The sequence below is a fragment of the Durio zibethinus genome, chromosome 7, assembly GCF_047325235.1.
Source record: "Durio zibethinus cultivar Kanyao isolate XHJ-2024 chromosome 7, ASM4732523v1, whole genome shotgun sequence".
Classification (NCBI taxonomy): domain Eukaryota; kingdom Viridiplantae; phylum Streptophyta; class Magnoliopsida; order Malvales; family Malvaceae; genus Durio; species Durio zibethinus.
Window position 1 is genome coordinate 24,507,663 of NC_143168.1, and position 20,842 is coordinate 24,528,504.

The following is a 20,842-nucleotide window of genomic DNA, read 5'->3' on the forward strand; positions in this document are numbered from 1 at the left end:
GTTTATTAGATATTGTAAATAAAGTTTTTTATTTGTCTTGTTATTAACGTGACAGATACATGCAAAACTAGAAGACAACTAATTTCTATATTAAATTGTTTTTCTCGAATTTATTTTTTCAATTTGTTTTCTCAATTTTTAAATTAAATAATTTAAATTTAAAATGATTCAAATAAAAAATAATTTAAACTCAAAAATAACCTAAAATAATCTTATTTAAATTGATTCGATCCAACTCGACTTGCTCGATACAATAGTTGGCTTTGAAAAGTTGTTTTGAAGAAGCCTATACATTAATATTTTGTTATGTTTTTATCATCAATCAATTCTACAAAATTATAAGAAAGTTGTAGCAGGTGGATCTTAATTTTAGTATACTACTTGTTAGTTAAAAAAAAAGTCGCTGTTTAAAGAGTAATATCAGTTTAAATTATTTTATTTAAGAGCCAGTAATATATTTTATTTAAATTTATTTTTAAAATTTTAATATTTAAAATTGTGTATAAAATTAAATAATATTTAATTTAAAATAATTTAAATAAATATCAACCATAAATTGCAAAAACGATTGTTCATTTTATACTGTACAAGCTTGTGATCTAAAAAAAAAACCTAGTAAAGTAAAAAAACAATGGTAAAACCGACATATGACCTGCCTCCTTGACGAGGTAATTTCTTGTTGATTAATAGATAAGGCATTATCCAATTAATTTTAACGGAATATGATTCATCCATCAAATCAAATTTTGGACTGTTGAAATTAGCAGTACTGCCAAACAGGCAATAACTACGGCGCTTTGACTAAAACTTCATCACTCAAGGATTCACACGACAAAACTAGCATTATCCAAGCATTCACACGTCATTTCTAGTACGTCACTAGGGTCAATTCTATCCATTTTTTTATATTTTTTAAAAAATAATTTTTGAATTAAATTATTTAATTATTTTTTAAAATTTTTTTATTTTTAAGTTTTTGAATTTATAAATTAAAATTTTTTAAAATCTTTAAATTTGTAAATTTAGAAAATTTATAAAATATTTGAATTTACAAATTTAAAAAATTTTAAAATTTTCTAGAGTTATATATCTAAAAGTTTTTAAAATTTCCTGCTTCAAATTTGTTAAAATAAAAAAAATATAAAAATTTATACGGAGAGTTTTTATTTATTAATTTATAAATAAATTTATAATTATTTAAAATAAATCGGGTTTTACTTTATAATATTATGAAATTTCTTTAAGATATAAAATTTTTTCTTCAATTGAATTTTTTCTTAAATATTAATTTTATTTTTTTAATTTATTGGATATGAAAATGTAATAAATTATAAAATCTCCTGAACATATATTCTCAAAAAAAATTTAAATTAAAATAATTAAATAATTTTACTTAAAAATAATATTTTAAAAAAATAAATATGAAAAAAAATGATTAACATAGAAGCACTCTTATTCAAAATTTGGCTTTATAACAACCTTTTTCTTTCTTATTCATTGGGGGTATTTTTCTTAAATTTATTCTTTGCAGAAAAATTTATCAACGATTCGTTATCTTCACCTAAAATTTTGTTTTCATTCGTAATTTTAAAAATTGTTTTCATGAATCTTTAGTTCTACTTTAAGAATAAATGGTTCTATCTTTTTTTCTGGTAGATTTTAGTCGTGCAATGGGATTTGGTCAAGAAGAGTTGGGAGTTGGAAAAACTTCCTATTTTGGGTTCGCATCAATTGATAAACATATTTACGAAACAAACAAACCAAACCCATAAATTCAAAATATTTATGAAGTTACTGCACATGAACAAAACCCCATATAATAAACGTAAGAAAAACAGACAAAAGCTGTCTTTATTACAGGACAAAGATCTGAAAGGAACAGATCGTACCTATACTATAAAGGAAGAGACACTAACCAGCCTTTATTTAACGCAGAATATAGCTAATCATATATATATATATATATATGATGTATGTATGTATATACACTGACATGTACATTGCCTTATGCCACGACATTTAGTGCAAAACACAGCCTTGATGGACTCCTTCGAAAGCTCCAAAGCTGTACAACAGCATGAGTTTTGGCATTGACTTTTAGGGCTTGTGCATTCCTTTCTTTGACTTCATTCCATTTCCCACCCAACACGTAACAAAACGTTTTGCTCATTCTCCACTTTTTTAGCTTCAAACTAGTTTCTTCAATTGATGGGTCTATAATCATCACATCTATGCCTTGATTTTCTTCGAGCTTGTCTTTTTCATCTTGCGTAAGAAAATCAGCGTTGACTTGACGTTCTGGAATAGAGAAGCGGCCCTGTTGTGAGCTTAAATCGGAGTGGGTAAGCTCTTTTTCTATCACCAGAGCGAGTTGTTGAGGACCATACTTGTTTATGATGAGTTCCACGAGTTCTTCTGGTGGGGTTGGGCTGCTTAACTCTGATGATTTGAGCCCAGTAGTATTCTTAATGTTTCTAATTTTCTGCCTCTTGGAATCTCCCATCCATGGTCTTTTCTTTTTGTGAGACTGAGAAGGAACGTTGAATGTTCGCTTCTTTCTCATCCCTGATCTCTTCTTTTTAGGTACTTCATCAAAGATGGAGAAGAGCCGTCGGTCCACAACGCCTGATTCGTCGCGGCTGCAGCTTCTTCTCGTCATCACCTTAGTCACAAATTTCTTCACGACAATTTTTGTCACCTCCTTCATCTGCTGTTCCTTGTCTCCAGTAATCTGTTCAACTTCCTTCAGAATTGCTTCAAACGAAGCACCATCCCAATCGCTCGAACTTTTTTGAAGCCTTGCCGCCATGCCCTCTCTAATTATTTTTCTTGGAACACTGTTGAGAAATATATACATTTTTTGTTATCAGATTGACGGCCATGTGGCAATTTATAAAGGGCAAGCTTGGAAAAGTTGCTGCCTGACTACAAAGTACAAACAAGGAAATTTCTTGCTTAGCACTATATTTTTCTATTGGTAATTCGTTCAACCTGACCAACGTAAATCTGGCAAAGTCGTAATCCACTTGTTGTGGGAGGGCAAATTTGTCTGTTAATTTGAAGGGGAGGAATGACGCGGACAACCGGAGTCAAGATTTCTCATTAGTGGAGACAAATATTTTGATTTAATTTATTATAATCTTCATTGAACAATAAATTAATGTAAAAAATCTCAAACAAATTAACATGTAAAACAAAATTTTTTATAAAATACAATTTTTTATACTATAGATATAATATTTATATAGCTAAAATTAACTATATGATGATTGATAAATATAACTTAAACACTATAATATCATAAATAAATCATATTTCGACATAAATACATGCAAATGCATATATGTGTATATATTTATTTAATAAAATTTTACTTATAGAATTTTTAAATATATGAAAGAATAAAAATCAATATTTCTAATTTTATCATTTACTTTCATTTGAAGAATAACAAATACTTATTTTCTTATATACAATGAAAACGATATGTTATATATATATATATATATATATATATATATATATATATATACACACAATGAAAACAAAAATGAAGATATAAATTTATTGTTATTAAAAATTGTTCTTTAATTTTTATTCTTATTAATTCACTCTTTATATATTATCTATATAAACTTTAAAAAAAAATTTTTTAAAATTAATGTATATATTATAATAAAATTGCTCATCACCCAACATATAAATGTTCAATTACTAAATAAACAATAAAATGTTTCTTTTATGATTTTTAAATATGATAAAAAAAGTTTTGTGGGTACAAAGCATGAAATTTTTAAAATTTATGAGATTTTTTTATAATAAATTTAAAGAATTTCGTATTAGCTAACCAGCAACCCCATATACAAATCTAAGTTTTAAATTTGTTTTGAAACCTGATTTTCCAAATAAATAGATTTTACTTTTCTTCTCTTTAAAACTTGATATTCAACTGTATACATAAATCTAGTAGTTCGATTGGTTTGACTATACGTGAAGCACGAAGTGACAAAGGAACATGGTATATGCCTCCCCTAGCAGCTCAAATTTCACAAAACCCCTTTTTTCTCCCATATGCCTTAAGACTTTTTAACACAAATCATTTTTAAACTAAAAGAAAAAGTGCATAACTTAACACCTTTTTAATTCAATTTTCCAAATGGACCCATTTTATCTGTTCCTCCGAAGAGATATGCTTTGAACCGACCAACTGCAACAGCCACTTCAATCTCCCTGAAAACCATACATGCCTTCAGTCAGCCGAACATTGAAATACGAGAATATTAAATATGATCTTAGGGGGATATGTTTGTCTTCGTAAGGTAATCATGTTGCCTTTGAAATAAAAGCGAAAAGAACTAGGATGATTAATTGCTTTTAATTAACTACACAGTCCCTGATTAATTGATTTGAAAGGCTCTATCGTTTTCCATCTTTCAACTGCATTTGGACATTTTTGACATGGATGGAAGTTTTGATGTACCCCACCACTTATTGCTTCCAAGACTCGGGTCTCTCTCCCTCCCTTTTCCTCTCTGAATTTTTCTAATAAAAATTAGTATTTCTAATTAACATTCTTGTGCTTTCATGTCAGCTTGTTTTATTGCTGTGTTTCCTTTCTTTTTCCTTTGCCTCTCAGTATGGCAACCAGAATATCTAACGCTTATAAACATTACCCACGACCTTGCTTAAATAAATGAATAAACCATACTTTGAGTGATTTCAAGAAATGACTCATTTGAACTATAGGGGCCTTCTTTTGAGACCAATAATGTTGAATTAAACAAACTTAGGTTCTAGTTTTTTATGTCAATTTAAGCAAACAAAGCCTTGAGAATATCAAATTAATTTCAGAATCTGATCTGTAATCTTGTGTACAACTTTTCTTCTTCCTCATCTGAAACTTTATAATTTCATTCAATCTTGTGGAATAATGTTGAAATCTTGACCTAGAATTTATCAAAAAATCACATGATTATAGGTAACAACAACTATCACTTTACTATTAAACACATTTAATACCCTTCCATTATAAATGTCTAGAAGACTAGAGACGAGCTTACCACAGCAGAGGGTTTCTCTGCACCAACACGCAAAGCAGGAAAGTACGTCTCTTCTCCTGATTCTATAAGTTCATTTTAAGATATAAAATTTTTTTCTTCAATTGAATTTTTTCTTAAATCTTAATTGTATTTTTTTAATTTATTGGATATGAAAATTTAATAAATTATAAAATCAACTGAACGTATATTCTCAAAAAAATTTTAAATTAAATTAATTAAATAATTTTACTTAAAAATAATTTTTAAAAAATATATATATGAAAAAATATATATGATTAAAATAGAAGCACTCTTATTCAAAATTTTGGCTTTGCATAGCAACCTTTTTCTTCTTTATTCATTGGGGGTATTTTTCTTAAATTTATTCTTTGTAGAAATATTTATCAACCATTCGTTATCTTTACCTAAAATTTTGTTTTCATTCGTAATTTTTGAAATGGTTTTCATGAATCTTTGATGTAGAACTATTCCAAGAATAAATGGTTCTATCTTTTTTTTCTTGGGTTGTTGAAACTGCTATGAATCCATCATTTATTTTGTTCTACTGTGTAAAGTTGAACTATTCCAAGAAAAAATAAAGCAATGTTTTTGACTTTACCATCATTTGTATTATTCAGAAAATTAATTAAGATTCTTTGACATCGTGACTTTATAAAGCAATGTTTTTGACTTTGCCATCATTTATACCATTCAGAGAATAAAAATTCTTCAATTCATGCATCGATCGTGATGAAGCCAATCATATCAACGTAATTATCATCAATGATGTTCTTATCATCTCTCTCTCCCCAACTACCCTTTCTTTTTAGGGAATAGGAGTGGGGGACCTTAGCGGGATACTAGGAAGTCTTCGAATGTTAATATTTTATTTGATTTGTGTAGAATTATATTTTATGTAAATATTTTATTGGTTTGTGTGGAATTATATTTTTATTTAATAATACATTCATTATTTGAAGAAATATCAATTATTTTCAATTCTAATAAAAACATTTTTAATTATTATTTTTTTTTCTTTTTTACATAATTTCATAAGTATCAAAATTAGATAAAATTAAAATAACAAAGTGAAAAATAAAATAATTAATTTCTTTTACAACATGAAATGAAAGTCAATTGTCTTCAATTCTTGATTTAATAATTAAAAAGAATTAAGAAGACAAATAAGGTAAAAATTCGAATCATACTAACCTTATCTCTATCTTCTATCCAATGAAACAAAAAAATGGTGAAGGCCAATTAAACTTTACAAGATTTTTTTTTTTTTTTTTTAAGTTTTAAATTTGTTTTGAAATCTGATTTTCCAAATACATAGATTTTAGCTTTCTTCTCTTTAAAACTTGATATTCAACTGTATACATAAATCTAGTAGTTCAACTGGTTTTACAGAACCTGAGGCATGAAATGACTAAGGAACATGGTGTATGCCTCCCTTTAGCAGCTCAAATTTTACAAAATCCCTTTTCCTCCCATATCCCTTGACTTTTTAACGCAAATCATTTTCAAACTAAAGAAAGAAAGAGAGTGAATATCTTAATGTCTTTTGATTCAATTTTCCAAATGCGTCGGCTGACCCCATTTTATCTGTTCCTCCGAAAAGATAAGCTTTGAACCGACCAACTGCAACAGCCTATTCAATCTCCATGAAAACTATACATGCCTTCAGTAAGCCAAACATTGAAATACAAGAATATTACATCTGATCTTAGGGGGATTATGTTTGTATTCATAGGGTAATCATGTTGCCTCGAAATAAAAGTGAAAAGAACTAGGATGATTAATTGGTTTTAATTGATTTGACAGGATTGAAAGGCTCTATCGTTTTCCATACACATTCCCTGATTAATTGATTTGGCAGGATTGAAAGGCTCTATCGTTTTCCATACACATTCCCTGATTAATTTATTTGGCAGGATTTGAAAGGCTCTATCGTTTTCCATCTTTCAACTGCATTTGGACATTTTTTACATGGATGGAAGTTTTGATGTACCCCACCACTCATTGCTTCCAAGACTTAGGTCTCTCTCCCTCCCTTTTCCTCTCTGAATTTTCTAATAAATATTAGTATTTCTAATTAACATTCTTGTGCTTTCAAGTCAGCTTGTTTTATTGCTGTGTTTCCTTTCTTTTTCCTTTGACTCTTAGTATGGCAACCAGAATATCTAACGCTTACAAACATTACCCACGACCTTGCTTAAATAAATGAATAAACCATACTTTGAGTGATTTCAAGAAATGACTCATTTGAACTATAGGGGCCTTCTTTTGAGACCAATAATGTTGAATTAAACAAACTTAGGTTCTAGTTTTTATGTCAATTTAAGCAAAGAAAGCCTTGAGAATATCATATTAATTTCAGAATTTGATTTGTAATCTTGTATACAACTTTTCTTCTTCCTCGTCTGAAACTTTATGATGAATAATGCTGAAATCTTGATCTAGAATTTATCAACAAATCACATGATTATCAGCAACAACAACGATCACTTTACTATTAAACACATTTAATACCCTTCCATTATAGCAGCATTTCAGTAATATAATACTCTTTCATTTCCTTTCTTTTTGGTCAGAGGAGTGGGGGACCTGAGCAGGGATAGGAGGTCTTCAAATGCAATCATGGACGATGTTGTATCGATGAATGGTCTATGATCTTTGCCCCAACCCCGTCCCACTGCCATTCCGTATTCAATTGTATGAAATGTATACAGATTATTGGACAACTGAGAATTTTATACACACATGCAATAAAGATGCATAACATAAAATATTGAGGGTTTCTGACCAAAGTGCAAAGCAGATGCATCAATACTTCTGTAGCCATTTGCCCATTGCTCCCTCCATTTACAAGAGCTTCTCTATGTTTCAAAAGCAAAACCCAATCTATTATCACTATTCACACACTCAAATTTTACTGCTTTCAAATTGTTTTTGTTGTGTGATACGACATTTTTAATCTATGGACTTTTTTTATTAATTTTTTCACACGTTTATGTTAGTATTTAAAAAAATTACAATATTAATATTTTATTTATTTACATGGATTTATGTTTTTCATTGTTTTCTTTTAAGTTGATCAGACTTTTTTTTTACCTATATTACATCAAATTTTACTTATTTTTATCTTTATTCTCACAAGTTCACGTTAAGATTTAAAAAAAAAAAAAAAGTAATTTTTTATGTTAATATTTTATTGATTTTTCTAAAATTATATTTTTTTTGTTTAAAAATACATATTAGCTATTCTAAAAGACATCGATTACATTAAATTCTTCCAAAATATTTTTAATTATTAATTTTTTAAATAATTTCAAAGCATCACAATTAGATAAAATAAAAGTAACGAAGTGAAAAATGGAAAACTAATTTCTTCTAATATAATAAAATTGAAACCAATTAAATTTTGCTTGATTTTTGTTTTTAGTTTTAAATTTGCTTTGCAATCTGATTATCCAAATAAACAAGTTTTAACCTCTCCTCTTTAAAACTTGATCAATGGTTGATATTCAACTACATAATAAATCTGATAGTTATTACTTGCCGACCATATTGTAAGACCAAAAAACTTAAATTAACTATAAAAATGCCTGCCAATCTAAATCATTATATTGTACAATGACTCCTAACTTTTCTACATGCATCATCAGTCTAGAAATCTTTACAAGTTATGTTAAAACCAAAAGCAACTAGAGAAACTGAGAATCAGCTCTTGGTTGAAGAGGGAGTGAGTCATGGCCTCATAGGGTATTAATTACTAAACAATCATGAATTCTGGTGACAGAAACAAAAGTTACGACAATGCTATTCACCACCTGCTGTGGTATCTATGACTATTGAACCGAGATGAATGATGAGGGTAGCTGTTATCCCATCTTTCGTCAGTCTCATTTTCTAATCTGGCTGAGCCATGAATTCTTGGTGTATTACGCCTATCTGAAGATGAATAGGAACCATGACTTGCAACATCTTCATATACCAAGGGGCTCCTTCTACCCCTGTCAGAATGGGACCTTCCCATGGTTGGGCTACAGGGCCTTGGAATACGATCTCTTGGAGTTTGAAAACTGTGAGAATCATAATTACCATACCTTGGGGGATAGGATGAGCTAAATCTTGAGTCAACCCCCGGAGGGCCTTCATCTTCAAAATCCCCAAAATACCTTTGCTCATGATGATGCCCTCTGCTGCCAGGTTCAGAAGAATGGTTTAATCTATGGTGTGACCTCCTAGACGATTCAGAACTTGAAGGACCAGAAGCCCAACGTTTTTCATCTGCCTCTACAGGGATTGGTGCATTTATTCCTGGAAATTTGACAGTCATTTTCCTCTTTGGTTCAGAATGCACCATCTCGGCAATTTCTCCATCTTCCTCTTCTTCATTGGTTTCTCCATCAGCATATATTGTAATTCCTGATGGCTGATCCTCATCATCGGATGCTGCACGTGTTAGAAATAGTCAAATTAAAAATAGAATGAGAGAAACACAAACAACTTAAACAAACTGGTATACAATGGTTCTATTTAGACACTGGTTCAAGATCAAAAAACAGTAAATTTAAGAGCTAAAAGGGGAAGCCATTTTTATGAGGGGCCTGGAATTCAATAGGATTTGTTGCATTCATGTCTTTTCCCCATCAACAGAACACTTTGCTTCCATATTTCACTTTCTTGATGCTTAAGATATGGAACCCTTTGGATTTTATTGTTCCAATTATTGCTGCAACTAACTGGTAATAGTTTATTGGTCAACCCCTCACATGTTATCCATGAGTTGGTATGCCACATCATGCAAGTGTCCAGCAGCTATTTGTCACATAAGATGGTGAAAATAGTTGGGGCAAAATGGCATAAGATGGTGAAAATAGTTAGGGCAAAATGGCATGACCTTCACAGACAGCAGATTGCAATTTCTTCCAATTATGAATAAGGTTGTAAGTCTATACTATAGATGTGATGTGTTTAGTTACCTAGATATCCCGGTGGGTACCCCAGTTCTCGCATTCTGTTAAGCCAAGGTGGTGGATCGAACTCCTGTGAAAGCAAATAAATAAGGAATTTTAACCCCTAAGCGAAAAAGAAAGGCAGCCCAATTCTATCATTATCTATGGGGATGAATATATTAACACAAAATAGAAACAACTTAAAAACAGTTACTAATACTGAATTAAACATAGACATGCATAGAAAAATTAATTTCCTCCATGTTTAGCAAGAAAGAATCTGCTTTCCATCAAAGCTAACAGATCTGAAACACAAGAAGCTGACTTAATTTGTGAAAAACGTATTTTGGGGGGGGGGGGGGGTTGGGGAATGAAAAGAAGAAACAGAACAATTTATTTGACAACTTAACTATTATAGGAATACTGTTCCACACCAGCTTTTGGCAGAAACTTCATAAAAAACCATTAGTTCACTTCAGTTATGCATCTATAATGGCCAAATATAACTTCAACAACTTAAACATGACTAGATTTCCTACTGCTTCATCAGTTGAATAAGTCAATTGTTCATGCCCATTAAGCACAAAAGATAAAGGCAGATGTTTGTTACCAATGTCAAATAGGTTAATGGTCCATGCCCATTAACCACAAAAGATAAAGGTGGAATGTGCTCGTTAGCTATGTACTTGGCATCTAGCAGTGGAGTGGACATGCTAGTCATTAATGTTAATCATATAATGAGGGGTTTTTCAGAAAACAAAACTGAATGTTCTTTGGAAAGCCCTTTTTGTCAGCATATAAAAAAGGGTTAGAAGAAAATTCCAAACAGAAGGATGAAACAGAAAAGACAAAAAAAAACTTTTGGAACAGGATGCTGGTTCTTTGAAGTTTGAAGGCCTCAGCTTATCCGATGTATTATGACGGGGAACTTTAGTACCGTAAACAAAATCTAGCAGATTTCCATGTAATATTGGTTGTATCATAAGATACCATAAAAAGAAGGGGGCAGGGAGGGAGTTGCCATGGAATTGAAGGAGCATATTACCCCAAGGCCTAACAGTTGTCGTGTTTCAGCACCAAGAACACCAGGCTTTAGATCATCATATTTTCCACCTTGAGAGTTCTGATAATAGCGAATTGCATTGCGAGAAGCAGCATTCTGATTGCGTTTGAACTTGTAGTGTTGCTTTCGAGCAATATTGACAGCAACATTGTCACGAGGCTTTGGGCATTGCTTCAGGGAATGACTATAAGAACCACAGTTGAAACAACGGGAAGCCTCATCTTTTATCTCCAGGCCTCTACAAGAGGCAACACAAATAGTTAAGAAAAGATAGACCTTTTAAGGTGGGTGGGCAAACATAGACGTAGGAAAGCCATACAGGATACAAGCTGCATCATGGTTATAGTTACATCAACCAAACTAACAGACCTTTTTTTTTTTTTTGTTTCTGGAGAATTTAATAGACTTGATTGGCAAGAAAAGATTTCCTTGCTATGATTTCTATTTCGTATTTGATAATTCAGACTGGTGACTGATCTACTAACTGATTAACAACAGTCAAGTCACCATTGCTACATATTTGATAATATTGCAATAACTGAACAAAACAAAATTAATAACATAAAGTTGACTCCAATTTTCAAAACCCAAGTCCAACGTATCAATCAGACCAACTAAAATGTCACATATTTGAAAAAATTGCAGAGCACATGCATACTAATAAACCTGCAGCTGTACACTGCTAAATGAGTCAGTATTGAACATGCAATTAAGCAACAATGAGAATGAACAAGAGCATAGATAAGTCAACAATGAAATAAATGCTAACTTGTATGCATATTTTTGGAGTGAGAATTTGTATGCATCCATTGAGAGAACAAAATAAGCTATTGTGAGCCATAAAAATGCAGTCATGCATAAAATAGAGCCCTCAAAGCTTATAACAAACTTGCATGTCATTGCCCATTTACATGGCAAACAATATTACAAAAAGTGCAGTCGAGTATTTACCCTTCCAAATTACTTGAACCATCCGCGGAAGTCAAACCTATTGCATATCCACGATCATAAAGAGGCACAATGTTACTATCCAATGGGATGAACTCTGTATCATGCGGATTCCTTGTTTGGTTGTCAATCCAGAATGACTACAAATCCCCTCCAAAAATCAAAAAATAATAAAACTAAAATATAGAGAAAAAACAATAATCTCTCATGCAAAGCATCAGCCTTTTTAGGACAGAAAATGAAGAACTCATGAAACTTTAATGTGCATAAGATTTACAATTACTAAGGGAGGAATAGTAGGGGCTGCAATGTGAAATCATTTAGAGAGTAAATAATTGAACAACCACTTCAAGAGAAAAAAATTTCACTTGTGATTTAGAATTTCAACAATGAAGAAAATATTCCATGATAACAGATCGCCAATGATGTTAAAAAGAAAACAACTAAAAGGTCCAAAACTATACTTCTAATAAAAACTATTCCAATTACAAAAATCTAAATGCGTATGTCAGTCCAAAACACTAAATGTCTAGAAGACTAGAGACGAGCTTACCACAGCAGAGGGTTTCTCTGCACCAACACGCAAAGCAGGAAAGTACGTCTCTTCTCCTGATTCTATAAGTTCATTTTGATCCTGGGCAGATTGAATTACACTCAGTTGCACTTAATTGCCAATAGATTCTCAAAAATTGAAGGACAAGATACCTCAAGGAAAAAAATGATAGTATACAATCTGGTGATAGGGCATTCCAAACCAATGCAAGAGAAAGAAAGGTGAATCCATGCTCTACCCTCAGTTCTAAATTAGCTAAAGGATATAACTAGTGATGAACGAAGGTAGAAAAATTGAAAACCAAAAATTTAGCCAGACATACATAGGATGAAGAACCATGTTCAGCTTGCCACTCTGACCACTTCTGCAAAAGTTCCTCAAGCTTCAGTTTACTAGCTCTGGAAAAAGGTAAGAGGAGATAACAATAAGAAACCTAACTGAAAAGAATGCATAATAGTTCCCAAACACACTATATCTTAAGAAGTCCTATTCCTGTCTATTAAACAGAACTTCAAGAAAAGAATTAAAACATGATGCCTTTAATTCTTTGATTTTCAGAAGTAATAACCCTTACTCCAGCCCTAACCTTGTTAAGAAATTATACACAATATGAACAGAAGGTTGCTGGTCATCAAATGTCATCCGGGGTCTCTTAACACTAGATACAGCTGACACTTTGAATTATGGAAAGCAAAAATCATCATACCATACGCTGTAGAGAAAAATTTATTTCTGTTGATATAGAACTGAGCTTATGAAACATACAACTACAGAAGCAAAGCTCTTTTACTATAGTTGGCGAATACACAAGAAAGCAAGCTTTGATAACAACTGAGAAGTAGGATACAAATACCATCCATCATGTGGTTCTGGATGGGACTTTCATTATGGACATCAACACGCCGCTTTTTGGTAGGCACTGAAGATCCATCCATTTTCTCTTCAACCGTCACAGTTTCAGTTATTTCATCACTTATTTCCATGTCAGATGAACCTTCAGCAAGAGTGTTGTCTACCTCTGCTTCCACAATGAAATGGCTCTGGGGATTTCTAATATCACCTTCATTCAGCTCCGGGATCTCGGCTTTCATTTCACCATCTTTAGCCTCAGCATTATTAGGTTGAGAATCTACTTGATTTGGAGCATCATCCAAATCCCGAAGTTCACCACTCTCACTTCCAGACATGGAATTGCTAGATGAAGGAAGGTTAATTAAATCCTGACCTTCCACACTTCTATTACTGCATGAGACAAGCCATAATTAGCAAACTACAAAATAATCACCAGATAACCAATTTCCATCATAAACCAAGAGATAAAATCTTAGAGGAATAACAATAGTTAAATTAGGATCTGATTTTATTGTTACTTTTTTCTACTTGGTTTTTGTTTCCTAAAAAGTTACAATAAACCAAAATCACAATCCATAAAAAATGAACAAATGAGTAAACCAATTCTAACAAAATTGCTCTATGTAAAAAAAAAAAATAGTAATTGTTTTCAGTTTCCAGTTCTTCAAAAGCTTCATTTGTTTTTGAATTCAAGTAAAGCAAGTGGCAAAAACAACAATCAAACGATTCCAAAAAATACATACCTGTATTAGGCAATTTACTTAATAGAAAACTAAGAAATGCAATATACAACTAAAACTTCATTCCGGGCTCAGGCAAATGCATTCAACTAATCCAACTCAAGAAGCACATTTCAAAACTGAAAGAATTTTAATTTAAAGATTAAGGCATTAAGACATAGCAAATCTCAACTACTCAACACCGTTTTAAGTTTCCTTAACATCCAATTTGACTTGTTTTGATTCCTTTTTAGTTCAAGAAGTTGAGTAGTGAGGAAGTAAGAATCAAATTCACTGTAAGCTCAAAGCAACAGTTAAGGTTATCTTTAAATCTTTCTTTAAATTAAAAAGGATAATAATGAAGGAACGAATCTCAATCTTACTTTTCCAAAGAAAAGCAAAGGGGAAAAAGAGGGAATTGAAGCAATTTAGTTTTTGCACTACTAACCTTTCATTCATGATTCATTAACTTGGACTTGGAGAGAATTGAAGGATGCAGGTCACACTGCAATAACAAAGATCAAAACACCCATAAGAACTTAAACCCCATTCCAGTCCACTAAAATATAAAATATGTCCTGTTCAAGTTTCTAAACAGTATCAACTAATTGACGCTTCTAACAGAAGTTGATCTGAAGAAATGAAGAGACAACAAGCAGATCACTTCAACACAGAAAACCATATAAAGCTGAAACCTTTTTCAGTTCGCAGATCACTTCTCATCCTGGCGAAAAAACATGTCTTTCTTTAATGGATTTCTAAGTCTAACTAAACTAAAAAAAACCAAGAAACTTCTTTCAATCTTTTTTTTTAACATGCTCACTATAAAGCAACATCTTTTCACATCTCAGTGGCTTGTAAAAAATCAAAGGAACTTTCATACTTGGGTTGTAAAATATTTCATAAAAGAAATGACCAAACTTGCCTGTGGGAGAGGCACTTGCTTTGAAATTGGAAGGAATTGACGGTAGAGAGAGAAAGAGAAACTTGGGTCTTCGAGTTATAGTCACAAAGCTGTGACGGCCAGCGGAAGACAGAGCTGTTATGGGCGGAAAAAGAAAAAGAATTACCCAAAGAAGAAGAAGATGCTTAAAGTTTTCAGGTTTTGTAAACCTAAAGGTAAGAAGGTGAGAGGAAGCCATTGGCGGCTAAACGACAAGTTTTGTATTGTTTTCCCTATTTCCTATATTTCTTTTGTAATACTTAAATATTAGCAAATGTATTTTTTTTCCCTATAATTAGCATAATTTATTAAAAAATCTCAAATTAAAAAAAAAAAAAATATATATATATATATATATATATAAATGCAATTCCTTTTATGCAAAAAATAATAGGAAAAAAAAAAAAGAAACAATTTTCACATCGCTAAGTGGATAAAATAAAGTACCTTCCCTCGCTTTTTCACACTCTCACCTTACTAATCCCAATTATCAGCAAAAGCAACAGCCAACGCACTGTCTCTTTCTTTGATGCGCTTACTCTTTTCTCCGTCTCGTTACCCAATCAAAACTCTCTTCCAACTCGCTCGATTCCCCCTTCGAATCTACTCATCGCCACTTCCACCGACTCGGAGATCGTCAAATCCAATGGCGATCCCTCCAAAGTCTGCCGCCGCCGTTATCCCCATCGAGGAGGGTCTAGCGACGAGGTTCTGGAACAAGTTTCGTGGAGAATCAGCGCTCTCTCTTTACTCCCCTTTTGCTCTTTGTTTGGCTTCTGGGTCTCTCAAGATCGACACTTTTCGTCATTATATTGCCCAAGATGTACACTTTCTCAAAGCCTTTGCCCAAGCGTGAGTCCTTTTTTCCCTTAATGTTTTGGCCCTTTATGGATTCTTCAATCTGGGTTTTGTTCGTTTTGGAGAATACATTTATATTTTTGGGTTTATCTATTTATTAATTATTAAGGGAATGTAGTCACTAACTTGAACTTTTTATCCTTTCTTTCTGGGTTTGTCTTTTTTTTAATTTTTAATCTTTCTATTTGATTTTAGTTGCCAAAGGGGTGTGCTTTAGGAATGGGACACTTTTTTTAGATGCATTTACTTTGTTGTTTGATTTGTTTGATTGTTTGGTATTATTGGATGGTTGCTTTGAGGATGTGAGAAGAGGGAAAGGAATTGGAATCTCAATCTTGGGTTTTGTCTATGGAGATTGTTACTTCCTTTTAACGTTTAATTGCTTGAGTATTGTTAGGTTGCGTACACAGTTTAGTTAGAAGAAAATGAAAATGAATCTTTTGAATAATGGAAATCTTTTTTTGTACATCTAAATTAGATATTTATGAATTGGTTGATTTGGTATATTTATACGAGTTGGCATGCTTCTTAAATGATTTAGATTTCTGGTTTTTACTTATTATTATTATTATTATTATTATTATTATTATTTTCTGAGTTTTGATTCAATTCAAAACTATAACATTCCTTTTTTTGGCCTTTCATACAGTCTTCTCCAGAGTTATGGGATATAAAGTTTAGTTTGTTGTTGTTGTTGTTGTTGTATACCAAAGGTTTATGTAGAAATGGTTTGATAAATTTGCCAATGTTTAGTTGCATTTAATGGAAAATTAAAAGTAAATTGAAAAATCAGCATATGAATTTTCAACTTTTCATTAGTTAAGAATTGGTGCATGTCCCTGCTTGATATTCTGGTTAAGGGAAAACTTCATGATCTTTGCATTGTCTCGTTGAGTTGTGAAAAGTGAGAATTTATGGTTGTAAACAGGGATATTCTTTTCTATGAAACGCTGCTGATGTATGAGTGTTGAATTTCTATTTTAAGATTGATATAGTTATTTTCCAACCCCTTCCTAGTTATTGGTTGCTGAGAAAGTGAGGAAAAGAAGATAAATGGAAGTTTAATTTCTAAGCACCATTTGGTTGCTTAAGTAATTATTCAGATGTTTATTTTCTTTTCTTTTTGACATCTTTCTCAGCAACCAATTGGAGGGTTATATTGTTATTATTTGTGGAAAAATTAATTACATTGCTTGAGTTAAGGTTCAGCTTCCAGAATTTAAATTGACATATAGTGGTAGATTAAAGAGACTAACTTTTTCTCTTAGCTAGTTTCCATCAGAATTGCCTTGTGCTGTTTGTACATATGTCCTCAATTGATTTCTTGTTTCTTCAATCTGGGTTTTAGGTATGAAATGGCAGAAGACTGTGCAGATGATGATGATGCAAAGTTAGCAATCTCTGAGTTAAGGAAAGGTGTCTTGGAGGAGCTAAAAATGCATAATTCCTTTGTACAGGTGTGATAAAAGGATTCTTCTCTTCTGTTGCTTGGTACACACTCAATTATTGGAAAAGTTAAGATAAAAAAAGACATTTGAATTTCGTTTTCTTTTGCCATTGCTTGTAGATTCATAAAATATCATATCACCAACTAGTTAAAACAGGATTTACTTGGAAATAGTGGTGTTTAGGAGATGCTACCTTGGGTCCAACTGGCATATGATATCATCCGCAATAGAAATTTAATCCAGAGTTTTTGTACCAAATCAACCTTTATCATGTATCACCCAATAGTTAAAACAGGATTTACTTGGAAAACCTTGGTGTCTAGGAGATGCTATCTGGGGTCCAACTGGCATATGATATCATCTGCAATAGAAATTTAATTGACTATTGTTGTACCAAATCAGTCTTGATGATGCCTTGCACTCACTATCTGTTTTTATTATTTTATAACGACATGAAAGGGCCATTGCTTGGATTTCATTTTTCACTTTTTTTTATGATATAGAGGGCTAGCCTATGAGATATTTGGTCCTTTTGGTGGATAACAAGTTTCAAGTGGATGAATGTTGGACTTTGATATGATAAGTCCTGTAAATCATCACTCAGAGAAATCCATTGCTTGGATGGCATTTCCCATTTTTTTACTAATGATATAGAGGGCTAGTCTATGAAATATTTGGTCCTTTTGGTGGATGACAAGTTTCAATCGGATGAGGGTTGCACTTTGACATGATAAGTCTTAATGAATCATCACTCACAGAAATCTATAAAGAGATTTGAGGAAATAATCAGACTCGTTTGATTCGTTAGTATCTGCCTTGTTATGCTTTCTGCAATACTATGAGGCTTCAGTTACTCTCTAAGATAGTTGCTTAAGAATCCATATGCATATCAATACATCCCTAGTTTTTGTACTGTAAGGGTGTCCTCTTGGTCTGAATGCTGGAGTTTTGCAGGAGTGGGGTTCTGACTGTGTTAAAGAGAGCCCGGTCAATTCTGCAACTTTAAAGTATACAGAGTTTTTGCTTGCAACAGCTTCTGGGAAGGTTGAAGGACTAAAAGCTCCCGGAAAACTTGCCACTCCATTTGAGAAAACAAAAATTGCAGCATACACTCTAGGGGCCATGACACCTTGCATGAGGCTGTATGCCTTTTTGGGTAAGGAGTTTCAGGCACTTCTAGAACCCAATGAGCTCAATCACCCATACAAAAAGTGGATTGAGAATTATTCTTCTGAAAGTTTTCAGGTATGGCATTGATTGCATTTTCTAGTGGTCAACTTGATTATACTATATTTATTATAGTCTCATAGGAAAAAAATTATTAAATAAATACCTAAATTCCATGGCTCAACTATTGATTCTTTGAATTTAGGCATCAGCTCTGCAAACTGAAGACTTGCTGGATAAACTTAGTGTCTCTTTGACAGGCGAGGAACTAAACATCATTGAGAAGCTTTATCACCAGGCCATGAAACTGGAAATAGAGTTTTTCTATGCTCAACAGCTTATTCAGTCCACTGTTGTTCCTCTTACTAAGGAACATGACCATGCACAAGATCGTCTTATGATATTTTCTGATTTTGATCTTACTTGCACAGTTGTTGATTCATCTGCCATTTTGGCAGAGATAGCCATAGTAACAGCCCCAAAATCTGATCAGATCCAACCGGATGGTCAAATTGCTAGGATGTCATCTGCAGAGTTGAGGAACACATGGGGTCTACTTTCCAGACAATACACAGAAGAGTATGAAGAATGCATAGAAAGCATTTTGCCCTCGGAGAAAGGTACAGCAATATACTGCCACGAATCTTTTAAAGTTTTAACTATATGTTTAATCTTCGAAAAGATGTCCTGGATAACATTTCATTAGTTCCTTTTACATTGATTTTTCACTTCCTGTGATTTTACAGTGGAGTTCAACTATGAAGCTCTGCATAAAGCACTTGAGCAACTCTCAGACTTTGAGAAAAGGGCAAATTCTAGGGTGATTGAGTCAGGGGTACTTAAGGGTCTAAACCTTGAAGACATTAAACGAGCTGGTGAAAGACTGATTCTTCAAGATGGTTGCATTAGTTTCTTTCGGAAAATCACAAAGAGTGAAAATATTAATGCCAATATCCATGTTCTTTCTTATTGTTGGTGTGGTGATCTCATCCGGGCAGCTTTTGCTTCAGGTACGTTCTTCCACTCTTGGCATTACATCATTAATTTGTTGTATAGCTCTTCTACCATCATCTTCTACTTCTATCTTGTCAGTTGCTTGAGTGCATTCTTGAGTATTATGTGATTTAATGATTTCCTATCTCTTGAGAAACTGAATGTCTGAATGTATCCCAACTGCTAGTACTAATGGAAAGTATATTACTAACTGAAATTATTTTCTTTACTCTTTCATTTTAAGCAGGGGGTTTAGATGTTCTGAACGTACATGCAAATGAGTTCAGTTTTGAAGAATCAGTATCTACAGGCGAGATTGTTAGGAAAGTGCAGTCTCCTATCGACAAGGTTCAAGCTTTCAATGATATCTTACAGGACTGTAGCAATGACAGAAAGAACTTGACTGTTTACATTGGAGACTCGGTAGGTGATTTGCTTTGTCTACTTAAAGCAGATATAGGTATTGTGATTGGATCTAGCTCAAGCCTAAGGAAAGTAGGGGGTCAATATGGTGTTTCTTTTGTCCCATTGTTCCCTGGCTTGGTTAAGAAACAGAAGGAATATGCTGAAGGGAGCCCTTGTATTTGGAAGGGGCAATCAGGAATTCTTTACACTGCCTCTAGTTGGGATGACATTCATGCCTTCATTTTGGGGTGGTAAAGAATCTTTTTTTTCTTTTTTCTTTTTTTTTCATTCACATGCTCATCTTCATGTTTAGTTAGGACATATGAAGGAATTATTCATATAGAGGCAGGAATTTCTATGGAAGCAATGAGTGCAGCAATCCAGAAAAACCTTTTTGATAGTATTGGGTAGCTGCCCCCATTGAAATCTCGAAAAAGAAACTTTTTGACAATATTATGTAATTACCACAACTTTAAGTAAAGTTTTGATTTTGCTCCCTTTGAAATTCAATTACTCTCTCACTTTAAATTTGATCAGTGTAATATTTACATAAATAGCAAACCTCTTAAGAAAATTTTACAGTCTTCAACAAGAAAATCTAATTGTATTTTTTGGTAATAAAAACATAATTGTATTAGTGCCATCTAAGTGTTTAATTTATGTAATTGTGACATAATGTAATAAGGGATTTTGGTGGGGAAAAAAAACCCTATGAAAAGATCATGCTGACTAACTAATCAACAGTACCACTTTGGGCAAATCTTTGGTGGAATTGGGAAGTTTTTAATTTTTTTTATATCATAATTTGAAATAAAAAAGGATATTGTAACTTACGTGTTTTGAATTTCAAATATGTCAGGATTTTATTTTTTAAAAGTGGTTGTACAATATCA

General features: G+C 32.3%; 3 protein-coding genes across 6 annotated transcripts; 1 reads left to right on the forward strand and 2 right to left on the reverse strand.

Annotated features, from left to right (window-relative positions):
* Positions 1–1,626: 1,626 nt before the first annotated feature.
* LOC111277854 (B3 domain-containing protein At2g31420-like) lies at positions 1,627–3,030 on the reverse strand. Its single transcript, XM_022864283.2, has one exon. It carries the CDS (start codon positions 2,855–2,857, stop codon positions 2,006–2,008), a length of 852 nt encoding a protein of 283 aa, XP_022720018.2. The 5' UTR covers positions 2,858–3,030; the 3' UTR covers positions 1,627–2,005.
* A 5,579-nt stretch (positions 3,031–8,609) lies between these two features.
* On the reverse strand, positions 8,610–15,315 carry LOC111277108 (uncharacterized). Of its 3 annotated transcripts, none has more exons than XM_022863285.2 (10): positions 15,061–15,315; positions 14,584–14,640; positions 13,412–13,806; positions 13,151–13,232; positions 12,887–12,962; positions 12,565–12,645; positions 12,015–12,151; positions 11,046–11,301; positions 10,028–10,091; positions 8,610–9,497 (listed from the first exon to the last, which is right to left on the reverse strand). In XM_022863285.2, exons 2-10 carry the CDS (start codon positions 14,592–14,594, stop codon positions 8,866–8,868), a joined length of 1,734 nt encoding a protein of 577 aa, XP_022719020.1. In that variant the 5' UTR covers positions 14,595–14,640; positions 15,061–15,315; the 3' UTR covers positions 8,610–8,865. The 3 variants fall into 3 exon arrangements, with proteins under 3 accessions (XP_022719020.1, XP_089620085.1, XP_022719021.1); XM_089763959.1 differs by lacking the exon at positions 15,061–15,315 and adding an exon at positions 14,831–14,849; XM_022863286.2 differs by lacking the exon at positions 12,565–12,645 and having other exon boundaries at positions 15,061–15,313.
* A 173-nt stretch (positions 15,316–15,488) lies between these two features.
* LOC111277109 (bifunctional TH2 protein, mitochondrial-like) lies at positions 15,489–20,459 on the forward strand. Of its 2 annotated transcripts, XM_022863289.2 has the most exons (7): positions 15,489–15,930; positions 17,285–17,393; positions 18,339–18,629; positions 18,757–18,811; positions 18,983–19,171; positions 19,298–19,561; positions 19,792–20,459. In XM_022863289.2, exons 1-7 carry the CDS (start codon positions 15,608–15,610, stop codon positions 20,202–20,204), a joined length of 1,644 nt encoding a protein of 547 aa, XP_022719024.1. In that variant the 5' UTR covers positions 15,489–15,607; the 3' UTR covers positions 20,205–20,459. The 2 variants fall into 2 exon arrangements, with proteins under 2 accessions (XP_022719024.1, XP_022719023.1); XM_022863288.2 differs by having other exon boundaries at positions 15,490–15,930; positions 18,757–19,171.
* Positions 20,460–20,842: the final 383 nt, after the last annotated feature.

Coding starts and splice junctions, on each gene's coding strand:
- LOC111277108 (XM_022863285.2), bottom strand. Junction 12,963..13,150: donor GTGTATAATTTCTTAACAAG/GTTAGGGCTGGA, acceptor ACCTTTTTCCAG/AGCTAGTAAACTGAAGCTTG. Junction 12,152..12,564: donor CAGAGAAACCCTCTGCTGTG/GTAAGCTCGTCT, acceptor GGGGATTTGTAG/TCATTCTGGATTGACAACCA.
- LOC111277109 (XM_022863288.2), top strand. CDS start 15,608: ATGCGCTTACTCTTTTCTCCGTCTCGTTACCCAATCAAAACTCTCTTC. Junction 15,931..17,284: donor CTCAAAGCCTTTGCCCAAGC/GTGAGTCCTTTT, acceptor TCTGGGTTTTAG/GTATGAAATGGCAGAAGACT. Junction 19,562..19,791: donor CCGGGCAGCTTTTGCTTCAG/GTACGTTCTTCC, acceptor CATTTTAAGCAG/GGGGTTTAGATGTTCTGAAC.
- LOC111277854 (XM_022864283.2), bottom strand. CDS start 2,857: ATGTATATATTTCTCAACAGTGTTCCAAGAAAAATAATTAGAGAGGGC.